At 38.6% G+C, this 19,607-nt stretch overlaps 1 protein-coding gene across 3 annotated transcripts; it reads right to left on the minus strand.

Annotated features, from left to right (window-relative positions):
• Positions 1–493: 493 nt before the first annotated feature.
• On the minus strand, positions 494–16,412 carry man2a1 (mannosidase, alpha, class 2A, member 1). 3 transcript variants are annotated; one of them, XM_067483900.1, is made up of 24 exons: positions 16,253–16,412; positions 15,694–15,836; positions 14,948–15,151; positions 13,944–14,088; positions 13,778–13,865; positions 12,903–12,986; positions 12,073–12,200; positions 11,807–11,980; positions 10,629–10,815; positions 10,092–10,269; positions 9,750–9,940; positions 9,230–9,427; positions 8,551–8,665; positions 7,640–7,707; positions 7,242–7,410; positions 6,936–7,172; positions 6,391–6,519; positions 6,191–6,305; positions 5,388–5,521; positions 5,125–5,266; positions 3,823–3,956; positions 3,463–3,657; positions 3,196–3,306; positions 494–2,436 (listed from the first exon to the last, which is right to left on the minus strand). In XM_067483900.1, the coding sequence occupies exons 2-24, from the start codon at positions 15,832–15,834 to the stop codon at positions 2,266–2,268; spliced, it is 3,438 nt and encodes a 1,145-aa protein (XP_067340001.1). In that variant the 5' UTR covers positions 15,835–15,836; positions 16,253–16,412; the 3' UTR covers positions 494–2,265. The 3 variants fall into 3 exon arrangements, with proteins under 3 accessions (XP_067340001.1, XP_067339999.1, XP_067340000.1); XM_067483898.1 differs by having other exon boundaries at positions 3,196–3,309; XM_067483899.1 differs by having other exon boundaries at positions 3,196–3,309; positions 16,233–16,410.
• Between the last annotated feature and the right edge of the window lie 3,195 nt (positions 16,413–19,607).

The following is a 19,607-nucleotide window of genomic DNA, read 5'->3' on the forward strand; positions in this document are numbered from 1 at the left end:
TGCACGCTCAGCAATATTCAAAAAACTGCAGAAAACAGAACTCTGCCACATCTTCCCATGCACTTAAATCTATTAAAGAAAAAAAAACTTCCTTTCTGCTCTTTCTTGCAGTTGCATCTCTTTTCTGATAGGACTTTGCTTTGATGTTTTCTCCCTGACTTACATTTTTGCTGTCTTGTACCTCACTTGTAAGTGGCTTTGGATAAAAGCATCTGCTAAATGACTAAATGGAAATGTGGTGAGGCATCACTGAAGTTATGAGAAAAAAACCCACAGTGTCGGACTAATGAATTCTCCCAAAAGACCCACATCACAAGTAATAGTCCTGTATTTTCTCATAAAGTACTGCAGAATCTCTCATGTCCCAGCAGACTGTGTAGCCTTGTGTATTCACACACAAACATTACAAGCATAGTGGACAAGTTAATTCTGGAAAAACAACTTCCTATGTCATTTGGAAATTGTTATCGAACACATGTGAATCAGCCATCAATGAGCTGAACCAACAAAGGAATCAAATTTATTTAACTACCTCAAATAAAACCACCACAGACACAAGCAGAAAATGGCAGAGGCTAGACCACCAACTGTTGCAAACTCCCCAGTGAAATTCATATTGGTGAAGTAGGATTTTTGATGAATTAAGGAGTTCATTACTTTATGTTGCAGCTAGTAACAATGGAGCTGATTTTAACTTATATTTGATAATAAAAGGATTGGAATCTAATTCTTCTAATATGAATTACTTTAGGTAATGCTGAATCTGAAAAGTAGCTATCGTTCAAACAAATGTAGTAGAGCAAAAAAAGAAATTCTCAACTAGCAGAAGACTTCAGATGTGTAATTACGTGCTCAGGTACTTTCAACCAAAGGGTTGTATAAAAGAGTTGTAAAAACATAGGTGTAAGCTTAGGTTGGAGATGCATTGCTGTTGTTAGTGTTTCTGCACCTGTTCTGCACACTGAGGCTTGTCAGCCTTCCTCCAATCACGAGAATGTAACTTTAATTTACCGTGTCTCTGCTCAGACATGAACAAGTAAAATAAGTGTCTGGACCTTAAAACCTCACATTTTAAAACAGAAGCTGCTCCTGAATCAGCTCAACCTCAAGGAAAATTAAATAATTTATTATTGTATTAAAACCCCCAAATAAACCGTGAAAGTAAAAGATGTATTTAACAAACGCATCAAAGTAATTGTTTTCAGATTTTAAATACTTCCTACATTCTTTAGAAATATACTTTTTTAGTGAAAATTGAATTTAAAAATTACAAAAATACTTTCCCAGAATTTCCCCACAAATTCACAGCAGAACAGAAAGTTACAAAGTAAAATGTAAAATTTAAACAACTACATATATGCATTTTGGAAACATTTCAACACAAAAACGCTGAATAAAAATCATCCAGCATCATAAAACCCCTGATCAATGAAGTTATATCTGCTTCCCCACATCCAAACATCATTCATAAAAAATAAAACAAAACAGCAGATTGACAGTTGCTATAGAGACACAAACTCCAAAAAAAAAAAAAAACCCTTCACTCACAGATTCACCACTTGATAAGTCTGTTTTGTTGCCACAGCAAACTTACCTGTCGAAACAACCGACAGTTAACATTTCAGTGTTTTCTCCGTTTTTGTTTTTTATTTTTTGTCATTAAAATAAAAACATTTCTTTGACCTTTAACTGACCTGTTTTTACCTGTTAGCTTCACAATTTTTTCGTGACTATGGTTTTTACATCTTTTTTTAAGTCTTGTAATTCTCTGAATCCAACTATGGAAATTAAAGACACTAGCAAATAGTGAATGTTTTCTTTAAAACTAATTGAATAGATGATGAAAACCATAAAAAACTTCTGTCGAACAATTAATCAAATAATCGACTGGATGTTTTTTTTAAACATTTAACTTTACTTCCAAACTTTCACATTTTGTATTTAGCAAATTTAAAGTTATAACGTTTTTTCTTAGATATTTAAATAAAAAAATGTGATAATATTTCATACTCTTAAAGAGTCTGAGGATTTTTCAGTAGCTGGATCACTAGGTAATTTGTATTTATTTACAATTTTTAACTGCTTATCATTAAACTTTTTTCTCTCGTGTGTCCTCCCCGTGTATTTTCCATTTAAACAGTTATTTTTTAATAATTTTTTTCCGATAATCGTAGTGTCCTAAAAGTGCAACAATTTAATGGTTAATGTAGGAATCCTCTGCCAAAAAACCCAAACTGTGGTTTAAATAACTTCTCTTGTTGTTTCTCAGTCAAGTTCAACACGAAAAGCGCTGATTTCCATTGGTCGCAGATGAGTGATGTGCGGTCGCTGCTGTTGTTGAGCAGCTTCCGGTTCATCGTCTTCACGAAGCAAAGTGAGGCCGGAGCGACGAATGGAACGAAACTGAATAGGATAGAAGAGATCATCCAGATTCACCTGGACAGAAAAAACAAAATCACTTCAGAGGAGAAAAGAAAATCCAGAAAAAACAAAACAAAAACAAAAAACATACAAACATAAGAAAAACTGAACAACCAAAAATTTATATAAGATAAAATAAATAAACTGATGCATACTGTAGATATTTAATATGATAATACAATTTCAACAAAAAAATATTTATATATTAATCATTTTAATTTAAATATTACAATTGATGAAATAAATAATAAAAAAAATAAAAAACTGAAGAAAAATAGAACAAGTAAATCTGTTTAATGGAGGAATACTAGTAAGTTAAATACCAAAAATGTTGAAAACAAAAATTGTATTTATGAATAACTTGTGTCCAAAACACCAAATTAAATACAATCAGTTCAGAGGGAAATATGAAATCACGAGAAAGGTTTTTACTGAGAAAAATAAAAAGGAACAAACAGGAAAAAAATTTAAGTAGCAGCAAAAATCTGTTCAAACACAAATATATAGTTAGTTAAACACATGAATTTTGAAAAAACTAAAAAAAACTTTTCAGTTTTTTGTGAGATAAAAAAAATTGGAGTTAAGAAACAAGAAGAAGTTAGGTAAAACAAATATGAACAAAGCTGAAATCTGTTTAAAAAAAAATGAATATAAACAATAAGATAAAAAAAAACAGGTCAGAAAATATGGAACATATCGTGTGTGTGTGTGTGTGTGTGTGTGTGTGTGTGTGTGTGTGTGTGTGTGTGTGTGTGTGTGTGTGTGTGTGTGTACCTCCTCATGTGCGCTCAATGTACACAGTGGCGCTGGATCCGGGGTGGAGCTACAGTCAAAGCCCTTTCTGTGAAGGAGGAGCGCCACTTCCTGCGATGGACTTCCTGCTTCCTGCTGAACACAAACATATACTTTTATTTCCTGTTTTAACATGCAGCAAGCCACAACTCTCCATCACAGAGTCTGACACCACTAAAAGCGAGATGGAGCTGCAATGTTAACACAACGTTCCAGGTGTTGTCAGTTGTTTCTGGGTGTCAGTCTTGCCTGGGGGTCCTCAAGTGTCCTTAGGTTCAGCAGGTGGACGTCACAAGGCAGCGACGAGCGCAGCGGCTGGAATGTTCGCAACTTCGGCAGTTGGCTATCGGTGCGGGCGACCATGGTGATCGGTGGGTGGGAGACTGAGAGCGAGCTCAGGTGGGCTAGCAGGGACAGGTGTTCAACTGAGGCTCCTCTCACTTCCTGTCACGAGAAAAAGATACAAAAACATAAAAAAGACCAATGACAAGTTAGTAAAATACTGGGATCTCTGTCTGAAAAGTGTTGACGACAGGACGACAAACAAATGTTTATTCTGCAGTGGCCCCTCAAACTCTGGACCCCTTAGTGCCCCCCCTTCCCTCTTACTTGAACCCCTCCTCTCCGGTCTTCCAGCAGCAGGTTGTACAGACTGGCTGTAAGCTTGTTGTCAGTGACGCCCTGTCCAAGGCCACGGTTATCGTCCTGCTGCAGTCGCCGGTCCAACACCACCTCCAGCTCACCTGCACAGGTGAGTCAGTCTTAAATCTTTATTATTAGTACGTTAATCATATATTGACCATATTCTGACAACATGATCCAGAATGATCCTGTTAATGCTGGCATCATTTTACTCCAAGTCATTCCGTTTTCTCACTTCGTTTCAAGGAAACTTTGTCAAGAAATAAATCCTTTTAAAATTTGTGACGTGCACGTTCTCTGTGAAAAAGAGCTTTGTAGGCTACAAACAAACCACTACAGTTAAAAGTTACTTTTTTTTTTAACAAGGCATTAATCTGCACCATCAACAGAAACAAGCTGCTCTTATGGTTTAACTGGTGTTGGTGGTGTCATTCGTCGACATCAACGCTCATTAAAATGATTAGCCCAAGCACAAACAAGGCCAGGTGGATGAAAACGTTATCCCAGCTTTAACACTCGTGTTTGTGGAGAACTGTGGGCTCATTTAGTGGACAAATGATCCGGATGCACACATACCTCAGGAATCCTATTTGCGACTGAACTAAAAGTTATTTTTAATCACGTTGTCCTTTGTGTGAAACAATAGAAGTGGTAATGAGGATATGCTGACACAGTCAGACAGTGAATTTATAGCTAGGTGACTGTGTGTGTGCATACACAAGGCTACAAACAGTAAAAGCATGGTGGACGGCAATGTTCCCTCTAATTTTTCATGTGCCTGAGCAAACACCCAAACTCCCTGAGCGGTCCCTTAGACCACTGTGAGAAACATCAGACGTGTGCACTGTGCTCCTGCCAGAATCTCATCCATCCATGGTTTATTAAAGTAATTAAATTACAGCATTTACAGTTCTGTTAGAATACTTTTAATTAAGTGCTTTAGCCCATTTACAATGAAAATTACAAAAACCTTGTTCGTGAACTATGTAGTATGTTAATGCTTTTGGAAGTATAAATATTTAATTTCAACTATGGCAAAACATGAACTGCCAACTAAACTAAGCCAAAGTTTGTCAGCCTCTTTGAGTTATGAATAATGACTTCAACGATATTGTAAAAATGATCTATATAAACTGATTTTTATAAGAAATTATCCTGATAAGCTTTTTTTCCGTATCAACCAGCCCTATTATTTTCTATTTCATTGATTAACAACTTCTGAAAATATTTGAAGCATATATCTAAAATGCAAAATCATTCTGAGCTGACCTGGTCGGAGAGCAGCCACAGCCTGACTCTGCGCCGAAAGCAGCGATAGACGAGACGTTGAGTCCTGAAGGAATGATGCCGAGGTCATCGGGTAAAAGTTTGCCTGCAGCGGGAGCTTTGGCAGTGTCCGCCGCTGCTGCATCTGAACCAATAACCAATCAGTAATCAATAATCAACAACAGACAGATGGTATGTGTGTATGTATGTGTGTGTATGTGGGGGGAAGAACCAACAGAAGAACCAAAATACAACCAAATACAAACCTGGAAACCATTGAGGTCCGTGTAGAAACGGTTGCCATTGGCAACATCGCTGATGACCCTCATAACAAGCTCCTGGTTGACCTCTGATCTGACATCCACCATGTTGGAAATCTCCAGGGATCTCCCGGCATGCCCTGGCAAAGAGAGACAGGAAACTTATTGTTAAATCATTTTGTTAAAATGAAAAAATAAAATATTCAGAATATTTCTGTAAAACTAAAACATGACTTACAAATAAAAAGTAGAAAACAATACAAATACATAAAAAATATGGAATTCAATGTAATAGTTGCTCACTTTGACCTCTAATATTTTAATAGCTATAAAATCAAATCAAAATCAAATACGGAGGTCAAAGCAGCCATTAGTTGTAAACCAGAAAGAAACATCTATATGTAATTACATAAAATATATGAACAAGCAAAACAAATGAAACACTGCACATGAAGCTTTTTTTCCTTGAAGACCAGATCTAACAATATTTTTGTTTAGTTTTTTAATCAATAAAACCTAAATAATAAATAATGATTATGATGATGATTATTAGAGCTCTGTTCTCTCTTTGATGTTTGATTGAAGAATATTTGCAACAGGATTTGTAACATCAAACATATCAAAGACACAACAGCTTTGAACGTTTCAATATATTAATATTTTCAGCCCTGGGTTTTGTCTGCAGGATGTCTAAATCCACCCCAGAAATGCAGTCTGATTGGTGACAATGAGGGAAACAAAAGGCCTAAACAAACAGGTGAAGCTGACTCTGAGTTTTGTCAAACCACAGCTGAAACTGGTCTCTTTACCTTCTAGGTGGTACAGCCGAACTGTGTGTGTAAAGTGTTTGAAACAGGAAGTGATATCTGAGAAGATCGGACCTCTGGAGACCCGAACTAGTGGGGGCTCAGAGAACGAGTAGGGCTGCAGGGAGACAAGAAACATTTACCATCAGTGAGTGAGATAATTCTGGTTCTGGTTGTGGGCTTAGTCCTGGTCCTGGTCTTACCTGGGCCCCCTCCTCCCCTGGCAGGAACAGGTATGCACCACTCTTGTCCTGGTTAAATCCAGTTCTGGTTCCATACCAAAGGAACTGGACTTGGACCTGACGGACCAGACCTGATTGCAGACGCAGTTTCTGAATTTCAAAATAATATAAACAAAATTAAATGAAATGTCAAAGTAAAAATAAAGTAAGATAATGCACAATATATTCTAAATAACATAAAAAATTTTGCTGTTACCAAATACATGAATGACTATGATTATGTTATTCAGTTTATTTTTATTCGTTTTATTTTGCTGGATAATTAATAAAAATGACATCAACTGAAATAAACTGATGCATCTCGAGCTTCTCAGGTTCTTTCTTCCTGATGCTTCCATCACTTTGGTTTGCTACATTTATCTTGATACTGTAGTTGTTTAAATTCATAATTTTTCTCAATAATCTACAGTCAGTCTATTACTGTTATAGATATAAAAGGTTTGTAAGTAAAATCAAATAAAGTTTTTGTTAAGTTTACTGTCTGGATAGATTTTGAAAATTCTGACCTGCAGCAGCCCGGTTTCTGGGGAACTCCATATTTGGACATGATTGTTGCTGAGTGAAATAGGGGCATCGGCCTCAGGTCCTTGGAGGTCTGACACCTGGAAGTGATCGGCGTAGATGGTTGCTGGGTTGCCATGGCGATGGAAGGTATAGCGTGCCCGGTGTGTGGAGCTAACAGATGCTTTGGTCACATGATACACAATAAGCGACAGAGGAGGAAGTTCAGCGAAGAAGGACAGCTGCAGCGAGAAAATGTGAAGTTAAAACCAGCCTGTGAGACAATAACTAACAATTAATGAGTTCTGTACCTGGAATGATTCTGTGGAAGCCCGGCTCGGCTCCACCCACACGGCAGAGATCTGTGCAGCCATTGGTCGACCTGTTTCAGCGTCAATAACGTGAATGTCAGGAGAGTTGACGATGACGTTGATTACAGACGATCTAAGCTGCTCTGTGGGGTTAAAGATGATCAGCGACCTGAAACAGAAACATCAATAATCAATCACCTAAAAACAAAGGAAACGAACAGATTAAGTGTGACAGTGGTGTGACAGTAAAACAGGTTTTACTGGCTCTTATCAGACCTGCTGGTCGTACTGCTCATGATTCAATTCTTTGCGTAAATATGCATTTAAATGTGTGTCTACAGCTGATATGAAGCTGCAGCAGACTGAGTTAATTCAATCAAGTGCTACTGTTGACAAACCTTGGTTCATCACTGAGTGTGAGCAATGTCTTCTGAGGCAGAGCATCCTGAGCTGAGATCACATCATCCTAAAAATACAAATCACAGTATTAAACTGCACCTACATTTCAGCCTCTTTAGACCTGCAGGTCTGACACATGTCCGAGGGATCACGGCAAACATTAGAATATGCAGTTTCATTTGGTTTCTTCCTCTAACTCCTGAACGTATCACAGTGAAAAAGGGTTTGTTGTTAAACACAGAAATGCTGAACAAAAACCTCTTTTGTTTTTTGTTCGATCTAATTCTCACATGCTGCTGCTATGCTCCATGACTACAAACCACACATTTGAGGTGGAATTACAGAGAAGACGAATAGCCAAAGAGTGTGGACAACATTTATTGGTAAAACAGTAACATTCAGTAAGAAAAGATCTGACTTATGTTTCTCTAGTATTATGCATTGTTTATCACCTATGTGAACTGATTGGTTTGTGGTCTTGATGTGTGGATTTAGAAAATGACTGAAGTTAACCTTTAAGACTATCAATATCTGGTCTATCAAGCTAAAATCCACAGACCTCCCTCATAATGTTTCTAATGTATGAACCACATTTAAAAATTATGGACAGAAGTAGTTTGGCTCTGGCAGATGGTTTTTTTATAAAAAACGTTCACTAAAAACAATGTATGCCTCGGGTTTTCTTTTGCTTTTTTAAATCACCAAGAGCCTAAAGCACTTAAAAACTATGAAACACTTTCAAAACACAGCTGAACCATAATCTATACTGTCCCTGAACAATGCTGCAGATCCACCACATGTGGCCATGACTGTGGATGTTGTAGTTCTGATCTCAGTTAGAGAACCTTCACATGTTATAAATACGCTGTACATAACATCTGTAGGAACAAGTGTTGGGGTCAGAGGTTACCATTTGTAGGAAGGATTTTAACTGGTCATGGTGGTATTGGCTCTTGTCTAACAGGAGTAGCCAGTGGGCGGAGCTCTGCAGCACCTGACGCAGGTTCAGGATTGAGTGAAACAACCTGTAAAATGACATTTTCATTCAAAGCTTTAGTTTAATCTTGTTTCACGTTTTATTTTTCCTTCTTTGACATGAAAGTAGCTGTTTGTTGTTGTTGATTTTTTAAAATAACTTAATAAAGATTTTTAAATTATTTTTTACTTTTGCAATAAAATAATGTCACCAAGCTATTAAAGTAAAAAACAAAAACAAAACAAACCAACGAACTTCCACTTGTGAAACAATCTACACTGTAAAACACAAGGTAATGATATGTTTTTTAAAAAGTGGAGTGATGGGAAATTAATGTTAGATACTAGAGCTAAATGAATAGGTATGATATGAGGCTAAAGCTACATGCTAACTGCTCAAACTAAACAAGGCAGTACCTTTTACCCTTGGCTGTGGTGATGTCGTCCATCAACAGAGAGCATGGAGGAGTAAATGAGACAAAAAAACAGGCTAACGCTAAAGGTGTAGATGTTCAAATAGCTACTATGCTAACATGTTTGTTATACTTAATTAGGCCAACATGCTAACACCAAATATTTAAACACATGCTAGTGCGCTAACTGCTAGTAGCCACCTCGTGCCGTAGTCGATCACCACAGGGTCCCTGGCAGTGCCGGCAACGGCATCATGGTGCTGAAAGAGTGCCAGGTTTCTTCTGCCCTCCGTCAGACGCTGGAAATGTTCATGTGCAGGAAAATCTGCAACCAGGCGACCATCACCACGGAAACGTCGCATTTCAGCCAAGGTCAGGCTGAAGAGGATTTCTGATGCTCTGTCAGAAAAAGATTTATAAATATATTTTTTAAAAAAAGATTACTAAAATGATAATAAATTACTAAATGTCCAGGAAAGAGTCTCTACATGTATTCAAAACATTCCGGATTAAAAAAACAGTGACATTTACAAGGTCAACAGTAATACAACAGTAATAAAATGCATAACAACAAGATAAGACATGAGACGTTATGTTGTTGACATAAGACATGAGATATCTTAACAACATAATGTTCTGAATGATGTTTAGTAAGGAGATAACGGACCTGAATCATTAACAGTAGCGATATAATGTACTTGAGTCACAGATGGCACCATACCTGAGCGTGGACTCCAGCGTTCTATCAAGACGTTTGTAAAACGGTCTGGAGGTGAAGTATCCGCTCCAGTAATGATCATCGCGGTCGGCATATGTGAAGAAGTCGCCACGAAGCTTCGGCAGAGACATCCCACCAGCGTTTAGATGCCGATGAAGAGCCTGGAAGTAATCGGACAGAGTCCCAAAACGAGCCTGAAAACACACAGGAGAAGAAGAACAGTCAGGTTTATTAACTGAAGAGCAGATACAAACTTTCAGTTTGACTGTTAGGTTTGATTATCCAGTGTATAAATGTGTAGAATGCAGCTTTTAACCTGCCTCCTCAAGTATCACAGGTGCTCACCTTGATGTGAAACTCTGGGTGCTGTTCAAAGTAGTCAAAGAGTTTCTGGTAGTTACTGAACTGAGCGTCCCACTCACTGGAATCCACGTATCGAAAGTCGTCCCCGAGAGGAACGAGAAGAACCGGAGAACGAAAGAGACGAGACTTCTGACGGTACTGGTCCAACAGGAGGAGAGCTCTGAGAGAACAGGTCAATATCAGTGAGGATACCAATCAATCAACAGGACATTACAAACTGATGTTATACGTCACAGTCACCTAACAGCAACACCATTGGAAACATAAACTGCATGCACAAACATTTTTTAAATTGTAATAGTTTATTACATTATATGATGAAGCACACATGTATGATCAGAGAACATGAATGCAAAAGGCAAAACACCCAGCTGACATACTAACATTTTTTGTGGAAGCATTTCCGGATGTTGTGCAAATCAGGAAAACCTAGCGACCAACAGCCTGTTCCATGCTATTAACGGCATTATTCTTTTAAGGAGCTTTTATTGTGGAATTATCTGTGCTTCCATCACTTACCTCTCCTTGATGTTCTGCTCTGTGATTGGCTGTGGTGGGATCCTCCATGGACAGAAGACACGCCCACCTGGAAGACGGTGGAAGTCAAACTGACAACAGACAGCAGGGTTTGGACCACACGTGTGCGGCACGTCATAGCTGTAGAACGGCATCATGTGACATGTGATGTCACTACGACGGGTGGAGTCTGGTACAGGAGAAGGTTGGAGAGACAAACTAGTTTTCCATAAGAACTTTTGCACATTTTGTATCCAAATATCTAAAAGAATTTTATATAATTACAACAAAATATTGCAACTTCATTTGTTTGAAATATTTTATTTAGTCAAATTACTTTTATTGTATTCATGTTGTTCTGAATTATTTTTTTAAAAAATGTTTTAATGTTAATTTTTCTCTCCTGGGACAACAAAATACTTTTATAAATTTAAATTATTTGAACCACTTCTGTATTTTTTAATCATTTAAATAATTTGTTTTTTCAAATATTTTGATTTAATAATCTGGTTGTATTTTACTAATTTTTAACTAAAAATATATTTTTTTGTCCTTTTGGCTTATCCTGCGAGTTCAGGGTCGTCACAATGGATCATTTGTTCGCATGTTGATTAGGCAGACTTTTTATACCGAATGCCGTTCCTGATGCAACCCTCCCTAATTTCTACCGGGCTTGAGTCCGGCACTGCGAGGCTTGGGAATAGGCTGTTGGGGGTTCAGTGTCTTGCCAAGGGACACTGGGAGCGGGGCCCGAAACTCCGACCCTATGGTGGATAGCTGGCCAATCCAACTGAGCCACTGCCACCCCACTCATTTTTAATTCAATATTTACTCAAAATAATACTCTGTTTAAATTCTGTATTTTTATTAAAAACCTTTTTTTTCTCAATTATTGCAGACATTATTGCAGAGTTTTTAATTTCAGTATGATTTTATATTGCTTGATTTATATTAGATATTATTAACATTATTTTTTCCACACTCTCTTCAGATATTGTTTGTTGATTCTATACTTTGCATTCATATTTACCTTTATTTTGTTTGAAACAAAATGACCACAAACATTTACACAAGTAACCAAAAAACTTTTGTTCCTAATTCTTGGTGCTCCCACATTACATTTATTAAATTTGTTTTTAATATTTTAATTTCTCTCTGTATTCAGTCTTGCCCACACTCACCCCAGCTCTGTCGCCATAGAAACTCGAGGGTTTGTTGCTGGGCAAAATGTTTCTTGACAGCATAATGAACTCTTTGAATGACCATGTTGTTAAGCCCCGCCCCCTTTAGCAGGTATGTCATAGAGGGGGAGTGGCCAAATGGATCCACTGCCCAACCGCTGCTTGGCTTCACACCTGTTCACAGAAACAAAGTTTACCAAGGACTGATCTAAAAAACAAACAAAAAAAAAACAGATAAACCGGTAAACAGATAAAGTCACACCCACCCAGGTGTTTCTGTATCCACTGGTGTCCCTCGATCAGCTGATCCAACATAGCGAAGTAGTGTGAGTTTGCTTCATCAGCCATAACCCAACCGCCTGTCACCAGCTCCAATTGCCCTGCTACCACTAGGCTGACCAATCACAGAGCAGTAAAAAATAAAAACTAAGGCTTTAAGCAAATTAACAAATGAAATTCATAAACCTACAAGATGTTTAAAGCAACATTAACATCAAATAGGGGCGACTGTGGCGCAGGAAGGTAGAGCAATCGTCCATTCAATCTCGCAGTTGTTGGATCGATCCCCGGCTCCTCCAGTCACATGGTGAAGAGTCCTTGAGCAAGACACTGAACCCCAAGTTGCTCCCTGTGAGTGTTGGCCAGCTGCATAGCAGCTCCCCCATCGGTATGTGAATGTGTGTGTGATTGTGAGTGTGAATGGCTCAATAAGAAGCAGTGTAAAGCACTTTGAGTGCCAATAGGCAGAAAAGCGCTATATAAGTGCAGACCATTTACTAAATATATAATATCCATTAGGAACTATTACAAAGGAAAAAATCAAAATTCACAAAACATAAATGACTCAATTTCAGTACAAACTGTCATAAATCAAAAAAAGTCAAAAAGGAGAAATTAGATTTCATAAATGTTTGCAGATAGGACCGTTTTCAAAAGTTTTCGATTTCAGCAAAATATTAACATTTGTTAATGTTTTGAAATATTTAACAATTTCTTTTTAATTCATTTTTTAGGTTTTTGTCAGGATTTCTGGGGACTCACTATTTCAGAAAGAATTCAGAAAACCGAGCAGTAAAATAATAAAACATGAATGTACCGTTTGACCATCTCTCTCTTCTGCTCGTCGATGTTGTTCCACCATTTAGAGAAATAACTGATTTCTGCCCAAATCATCTTCCTCCTGAAAAACAGAAAACAGGATGGTTTCAGTCATTTCTGCTCAATCAGGCTCAATCAGTTGATCATAAACTAAGAGAAAAAGAGCAAAGGACATGTTGGAAATTTTTTAATGATGTTAGGGTTGTTATCTAAAAACTAAATATGAGATCATCTGATCATTCATCATGACACATGATGAACTTCAGTCCAAAGTCAGCATGAAGAACGAGCAGAACAGTGTGAAAAGAAGCACATGTCTAAACATGTTCAGTGGTTTCCAGCCTTTTCATCCAGCTCTCCATAGTGTCGGAGGAAGAACAGCAGCCACACTGACACTTTGTTAATGAAGAAAAGTGTCTTCCAGTAGGCTCACTCACATATTTTAATTGCTTATGGAAATTTTACACTAATTGTGAGCAGACGTTCAGTGTACACTGGCCAGCCACAACATTTAATACTGGGGTCCTAATAATGTGACAGAGGACCAGGGTCAGCATTTCCACTCTGACCTGGCTGCACCTGCACAGCCCCATACACAGCAAAATGTCATACACTGTGTAAATAGGCGGTAGAAGGACACAAACTCAATACTCGAGTAAAACATGGTTAACCCATAATGACGCATTAACTTATAAAACTTTATAAAACCATACTATATTTTTCTATTAAACCCAGCGGTTGGTGTTAATGTTGTGATGGGTTCAGGTTTGGTATTTTCTTGGGATTTGATAATAAACTGTGTAAAATCTGCAGCCTGGGTAACATGACCTTAATAAACATTAGAAAATATATAATTAAAAATGGAAAGTTTACCTGCTGTCCTCGCTCAGTTTGATCAACATGTTGTTGAGGATGTGTCTGGTCTGATCCTGATAGTAACCGTCGAAGGTCTTTAACCAGCCTGAAAGACACGTTTTACTCTTAGTCAAAAACGTGTTGCTTTACTCAGTTAAACTCTAGCTAAGGTGAACTTTCTGACCTGGGTCATTGTGTGAATGTGGGACCAGAAAAAGCTCCAGTGGTTGCTTGTCCCACTCATTGCCATTGTAATGGATCTCAAACCCCTGTTTCCAGGCACCGCCGTCTGGGTTATCGAAGGGCAGAAGGTCATAAACATCCAGCAACTAAAACACAGAGAATCTTATTTTTATTTGAAATGACCGCATGTACCACAGGAACAAATTTCTCAAATACCAATTGCTTGTACACATTGGGTCTTTCTGGTTAACTTAGTGGTTTCCCCCACTAAATCAACCAGAAATTTGGGGGTCATCATCGACGATCAACTGATCTTCACCAACCACATCTTCTCAATTTCTCAGCATTAGATTATCACTCTACATCAAAAAGATCAGACCCTTACTCTTTGAATGTGAAACCCAACTCCTTGTGCAGGCACTGGTCATATCTCGTCTCGACTACTGCAATGCAGCTGCTACAGATGATCCAAAATGCAGCAGCACATCTCATTTTTAATCAGCCAGATCTTTCCACTGGCTTCCTGTAGCTGCACACGTAAGGTTCAAAGCTCTGACTCTCACCTACACAGTGGTAAACTCAAAAGCTCCTGCTTATGCCAACTAACTGACTCAGGTCTACAATCCATCCTGTCCACTGTGCTCTGCCATCAAACAACATCTGGTGGCCCCATCACCACATTAAAGATCCCAAACAAAACTCTTCAGCTCAGTGATCAGACAATGTTGAAATGAGCTACAAACACTTCACACTCAGCAACGTCACTAATGATATTCAAAAAACTGCTGAAAACAGAACTCTTCTAAATCTTCCTATACACTTAAATCTTAAAAAAATAAAATGCTTTTTCTTTCTCGCATTTGCATCTTATGAAACATAAACACTTTCTAATAACACTTTGCTTTAACGTTTTCTCTTCAACTAATATTGTTTCTGCTTTGTACCTTACTTGGAATTGGTTTTGGATAAAAGGGTCTGAATGATTTAATGTATATGTACACTAACCTGCACTCCATCAGCTCCATCCTCAATTTTTTTAGCCAATCGGCAGCCAGACAGTGAGTGGCTGGAGTCTGAGCTGCCATTGGATCCCGTTTCCCATGATGCTTTGCGGTTAAATAGTGTGTCACGAAGTGTAGCAACCAAATGATTGTTGTCGCTAAGAAGACGCTCCAACCTGTCAATCTTCTGCTGGAGGCGGAACAAATCCTATAGAAATTAATAATATTAACATTTTGCTAATATTATAATTTATCATTAAACAGTGACTGACAATGACAAAAATGTTTCATTTAAAATTAAAAAGTTTCAGCATTGTTTTCCCTTTCAAATACTGTTAAATTACACATTTTAAAACATTTTTTCTTTTGTACAACAGCAAGTTACAAAAATAACATTTATACATTAAACTTGGGCGTACAGAAAATATTGTTGATAGCTGTGTTCATTTCAAATGTTCATGTGGGTACTCATTACTGCAGTTGGTAGAATTACTTTAGGTACATTTAAATTGTTCTGAATTTATTTAAAGGAATTGTGATACTGCACACACACCTCAACTTTACGTCTTTGCTCTATTGTCTGTCTATCTGTCCCTGAGAGCCACCAACAAAGGCCAATGGCTCCTTGGGTGTTTCAATAAAGTTTTATTCTCAGGACATTATGATTTGATTCTCAGTTTTCTGACTCAAACCTCAGGATCGTATGATTGTCCTGGCAAGTGAAAAGATTAGGTCAGTTGTGGCACCCACTTCCTCCACCTGTCCAGCTTGTGACTCCCCCCGTTGATTAGGCTCCCCCCCTTGCATCAGCTCCAGCATGCGGTACAGAGACATCACTGCCACACAGAAGACCCCCGCCACCAGCACAGCCAGCACCCGGCTCCTCTTCATCACTGTGATGACAAGGATCCGACAGAAAGAAAAACACCTGTTGTTACCTGGTCTCTCAGCTCAAAGACACTTTATCTGACAGGGGGAGAGATTGCTGAATAAAACTGAATTGTTGAGACTATAACTACTGTTTTCCTCCTGTTTGCTGTGGTTTAAGTCTGTACAGCTTCATTTGTCTCAGAAATAAATACTCTAAACTTTAAAACTTTAAAGCTCCACAACTTCAAACCGTGTTTAGGTAATTTAAAACACAGTATTTATGTAAACATCCACAAATATGAAATTTTTCTAAAATTATTTCTATAATTTTTTCCGATCAAACTTTCTATTTAAAGTTATTCAGCGCTATCCTCCGGACTTCCGCGTTGAGCAGACAGGTGCCTGCTGCCGTTCTTCACCTGTTCAGTGACGTAAATACCTGTGTGACCTCCGTTTCCCGGGAAGAAAATAGTAAATAAAATAAGTTTTCATTAAAAACAGGAGGAAAGTTGACTTTACTAGTCCTTGCGCAGCGCGCACTAGAACTGTCTCTATTTGTTTTGCTTCCGGTTTCTTTAAGCTGACTCAGCGCTGCATGAATCCACGTCCGGTTAGAGAGGAAGTACGTCACAGTTTTTTTTAAAACATAGATAATAAAAACAAAGTACCCAAACTTGGTACCCAAGTACCTCATTTCAGTACAGTACAGTACAGTACATGCTGTAAAATGTACTTTACTGCAGTACTACAGTAACAAAGTGATAAAAACAAAGTATTTAAACTCTGTTGAATGTGATGCTGTTGATGACATGACTTTTTAAGTGTGGTCCAGTTTTGTTCCACATGAGCCTCATAAACAAAGTTTTCTCCATGTACAGATTCAAGGAGGGAACCAAAAACCTGATTTGTGACTAGTTACTGTAAAAAAAAAAAATCAACATTCAGTTCCTCTATTTACTAAATGCCCTCTGACTTGTAACAGTAAAAAGCAAATGTTGGAAGACACACAGCAGAGAAGTGAGAATTTTACTGTCCAATCAGGTGAGGGGGAAGCCAGCAGTTCTGAACAGACTGATCAGTTAAAGAAATGCAGCAGAGAAGAGGAAGCAAGAAAGGACACAGGAGTCAGATACAGAGCACACAACAACATAGACTGTGACTGTGGCGCAAGAGGTAGAGCAGTAGTCCACCAATCCCACACTTGTTGGCTTCCTGGCTCCTCCTGCCACATGTCAAAGAGTACAGTGAGCAAACACTGAACCCCAACGTAGTTTCTCCCAGGGAACATGGGCCAGCTGCATTGCAGCTCCCCCATCAATGTGTCCGATTCTGAGTGTGAATTAGAAGCAGGGTAAAGTGCTTTGAGTACCAATAGGTAGAGAAGTGCTATATAAGTTCTCTCTCTCTACATATATGTATATATATGTATATACACTGTTTTTGAACACTGTTTTGCAGAAATATGCTCCATACCCTGCGCAGGCATCACTTTGGAGATGTTTGCTTCAGAGGCTTTTGGAGGAAGGTTTGCCTTTCTGAGCCACCAGAGAATTTCAGCGATTTGTGTTTAATTAGTGAGTTCCCAGCCTATTATTTACTGTTGCCTGAAAACAACTCATACCTGAAGGGCTGTGCATAGGTGGTGGAATAGAGACGAGTATTATGTTGGCACAAGTTGGTATGAATTTTGGCCATTGTCCAGTGATAGTTTATGAACAGATCTGGATCATCTCAAACGAGTCTACTGTGTGTCTGGGCAGGTCCCATGAATCTGATTCAATCCTGTAAATCTCTTTTAGGTTGGATAATCGACGGGGCTATTTCAACACCTTTACTTTCATTCACAAACTGTTTGGACATCTACTCTGGTGTTCCAAAAAACCCAGCTTGCTCTAAAATACATAAGCTGAATGACAGTCAATTGATGATTCAAGGTATTTTACTGGATAATTCAGGTTCTGTATGGTCACAGACTTTGTATTAATGAAACAGACCAATCCTGGTTCTGTGGGTGTGTGTCAATAAAGTCTGTGTGGTTCAGCTAATCATCATCTGTGTTTGCAGACACACCAGTCATATCTGTGTCGTCCTCCATGGACGGGGTCTCTGAGCCCCAGCAGCAGGGGTTTCAAGTGTCATCAACTGCTCTGTCCAGCCACAGTACCCAGGAGGCTCCTTCAAGCTCCAACACAGCACACACCTACACCCAGCCAGCTGTCAATCACTCTGCTCACGAAACAAAGTGGTAATAACGTGTTCTTATGTTGGTTCTTCTTACGTTTGTTGTTAATCCAAGATTAATCAGGTTCTTGTAATTAAAAGCTTTTCTGTTGTTTTTGTGGAAACTTTGATCGGTGCATAGAAGGAAAACTGAATATGAATATTTAATTCAACATGCAACTTTGCTTCAGAATGGAGAGAGAGGAGAGTCATTAGAACCCTGTAATATTACTGCAGCGTGAAGGTGGACACATCTTATACCAAGGTACCCATTCCTGCTTACTGGGGCTTTAACTTTGAAGACTCAGGAGCTTCAATTTATTCTCAGAATAACTTTCTGTACATTCACTTTCAGTGGATCGAGCAGCTCGTATCATCAAAACCATTATTTTGACACTGATTTTTCTGTTGGTGAACCTGTATTTCTACTGTAGACATCTGTGTCGGCCTGTGTTTGTTGACCTGAACAGAGGACTGATGTGGGGACTCATGTCCATGTGCTGTCGTATCTCTCCAGACCTGCAGGGGACAGAAGCCGGGCAGATGGGAGGACATGGAGCTAGTTACCTACAACCTGGGTGTGAAGAGGACGGAGCTCAGGGAGCTCAGGGAGTAGGGAGTAGGACTTTTTTGACTTCACTTGTGAAGTCACTGTGTGTGGCTCTCAGCTCCAAGCGCGTCACTTCTCTAATTTGTGAGAGAGGTTACTGGGGCCCAAAGCCCAGACACACGGATACAGGTCAGTCATTAAGTCCACTTTAATTTGGAGACAAATTAAAGTCAACAAGCATCATATAATGTCTTTGTTTAATGTTCCAGCACATATAAAATGTACATATTACTGTGGTAAGGAACTTTTATTATTTCTTCAACAAATTTTCCTTTGCTCCTCAAACATCAGTCAGCTGAACACTGAACGTATCAGTCCTCACATCCATACTGACCGTGGACTGATTCCTGCAGTGGCCCTAATGGGACTTTGTAGCTCTGCTTCGTCCATAGTTTCTAGCTGCCCACAAGTTCCCACTGCAGAACTGCTGCGTGACAACAACTCACTTTTCATGCCTTGGTTTTTGAAGGCAGACGTGTAAAACTGTGAATCTGTCTTTTAGGGAATTTAATTATTTTGTTAGTAAGCAGTTTGAAAACATTTGTGATTAAGGACTTTGCTGTTTTCATAAAAGTTTTATTTTATTTTTTGTTTTTGTTTGTAATTAACAACTCAGCTTCTTTCTGCAGGAATTTTCTGGTTTCATAAACATTATTTTATGTTTGAAGTCATCGTTTTGTTTTCATTAGATTTTAGCTTATTTAGTTTGATTCAGAGCAGAAACAGTTTAGAGAGACATCTCACTGAAAACCAGTGGAGAAGACAGGAAACTTGAGGCTGTGAGCTGGCAGAAGAACACGGCATAGATGGACTGCCTGTGACTGTCAATCAGGCCATTCCATCCCAGTGCCTGTCTGTCAAGTCTACCTGTCCTGAATTCCATGGTTTGAGTTTATTAGGAGGCTCCTCCACAGCTGTCCATACAGTGGCAGTTACTGGACCTTGAGCCTGGACCTAGGGTGGT

This window comes from Channa argus, chromosome 18 (assembly GCF_033026475.1).
Source record: "Channa argus isolate prfri chromosome 18, Channa argus male v1.0, whole genome shotgun sequence".
Taxonomy (NCBI): domain Eukaryota; kingdom Metazoa; phylum Chordata; class Actinopteri; order Anabantiformes; family Channidae; genus Channa; species Channa argus.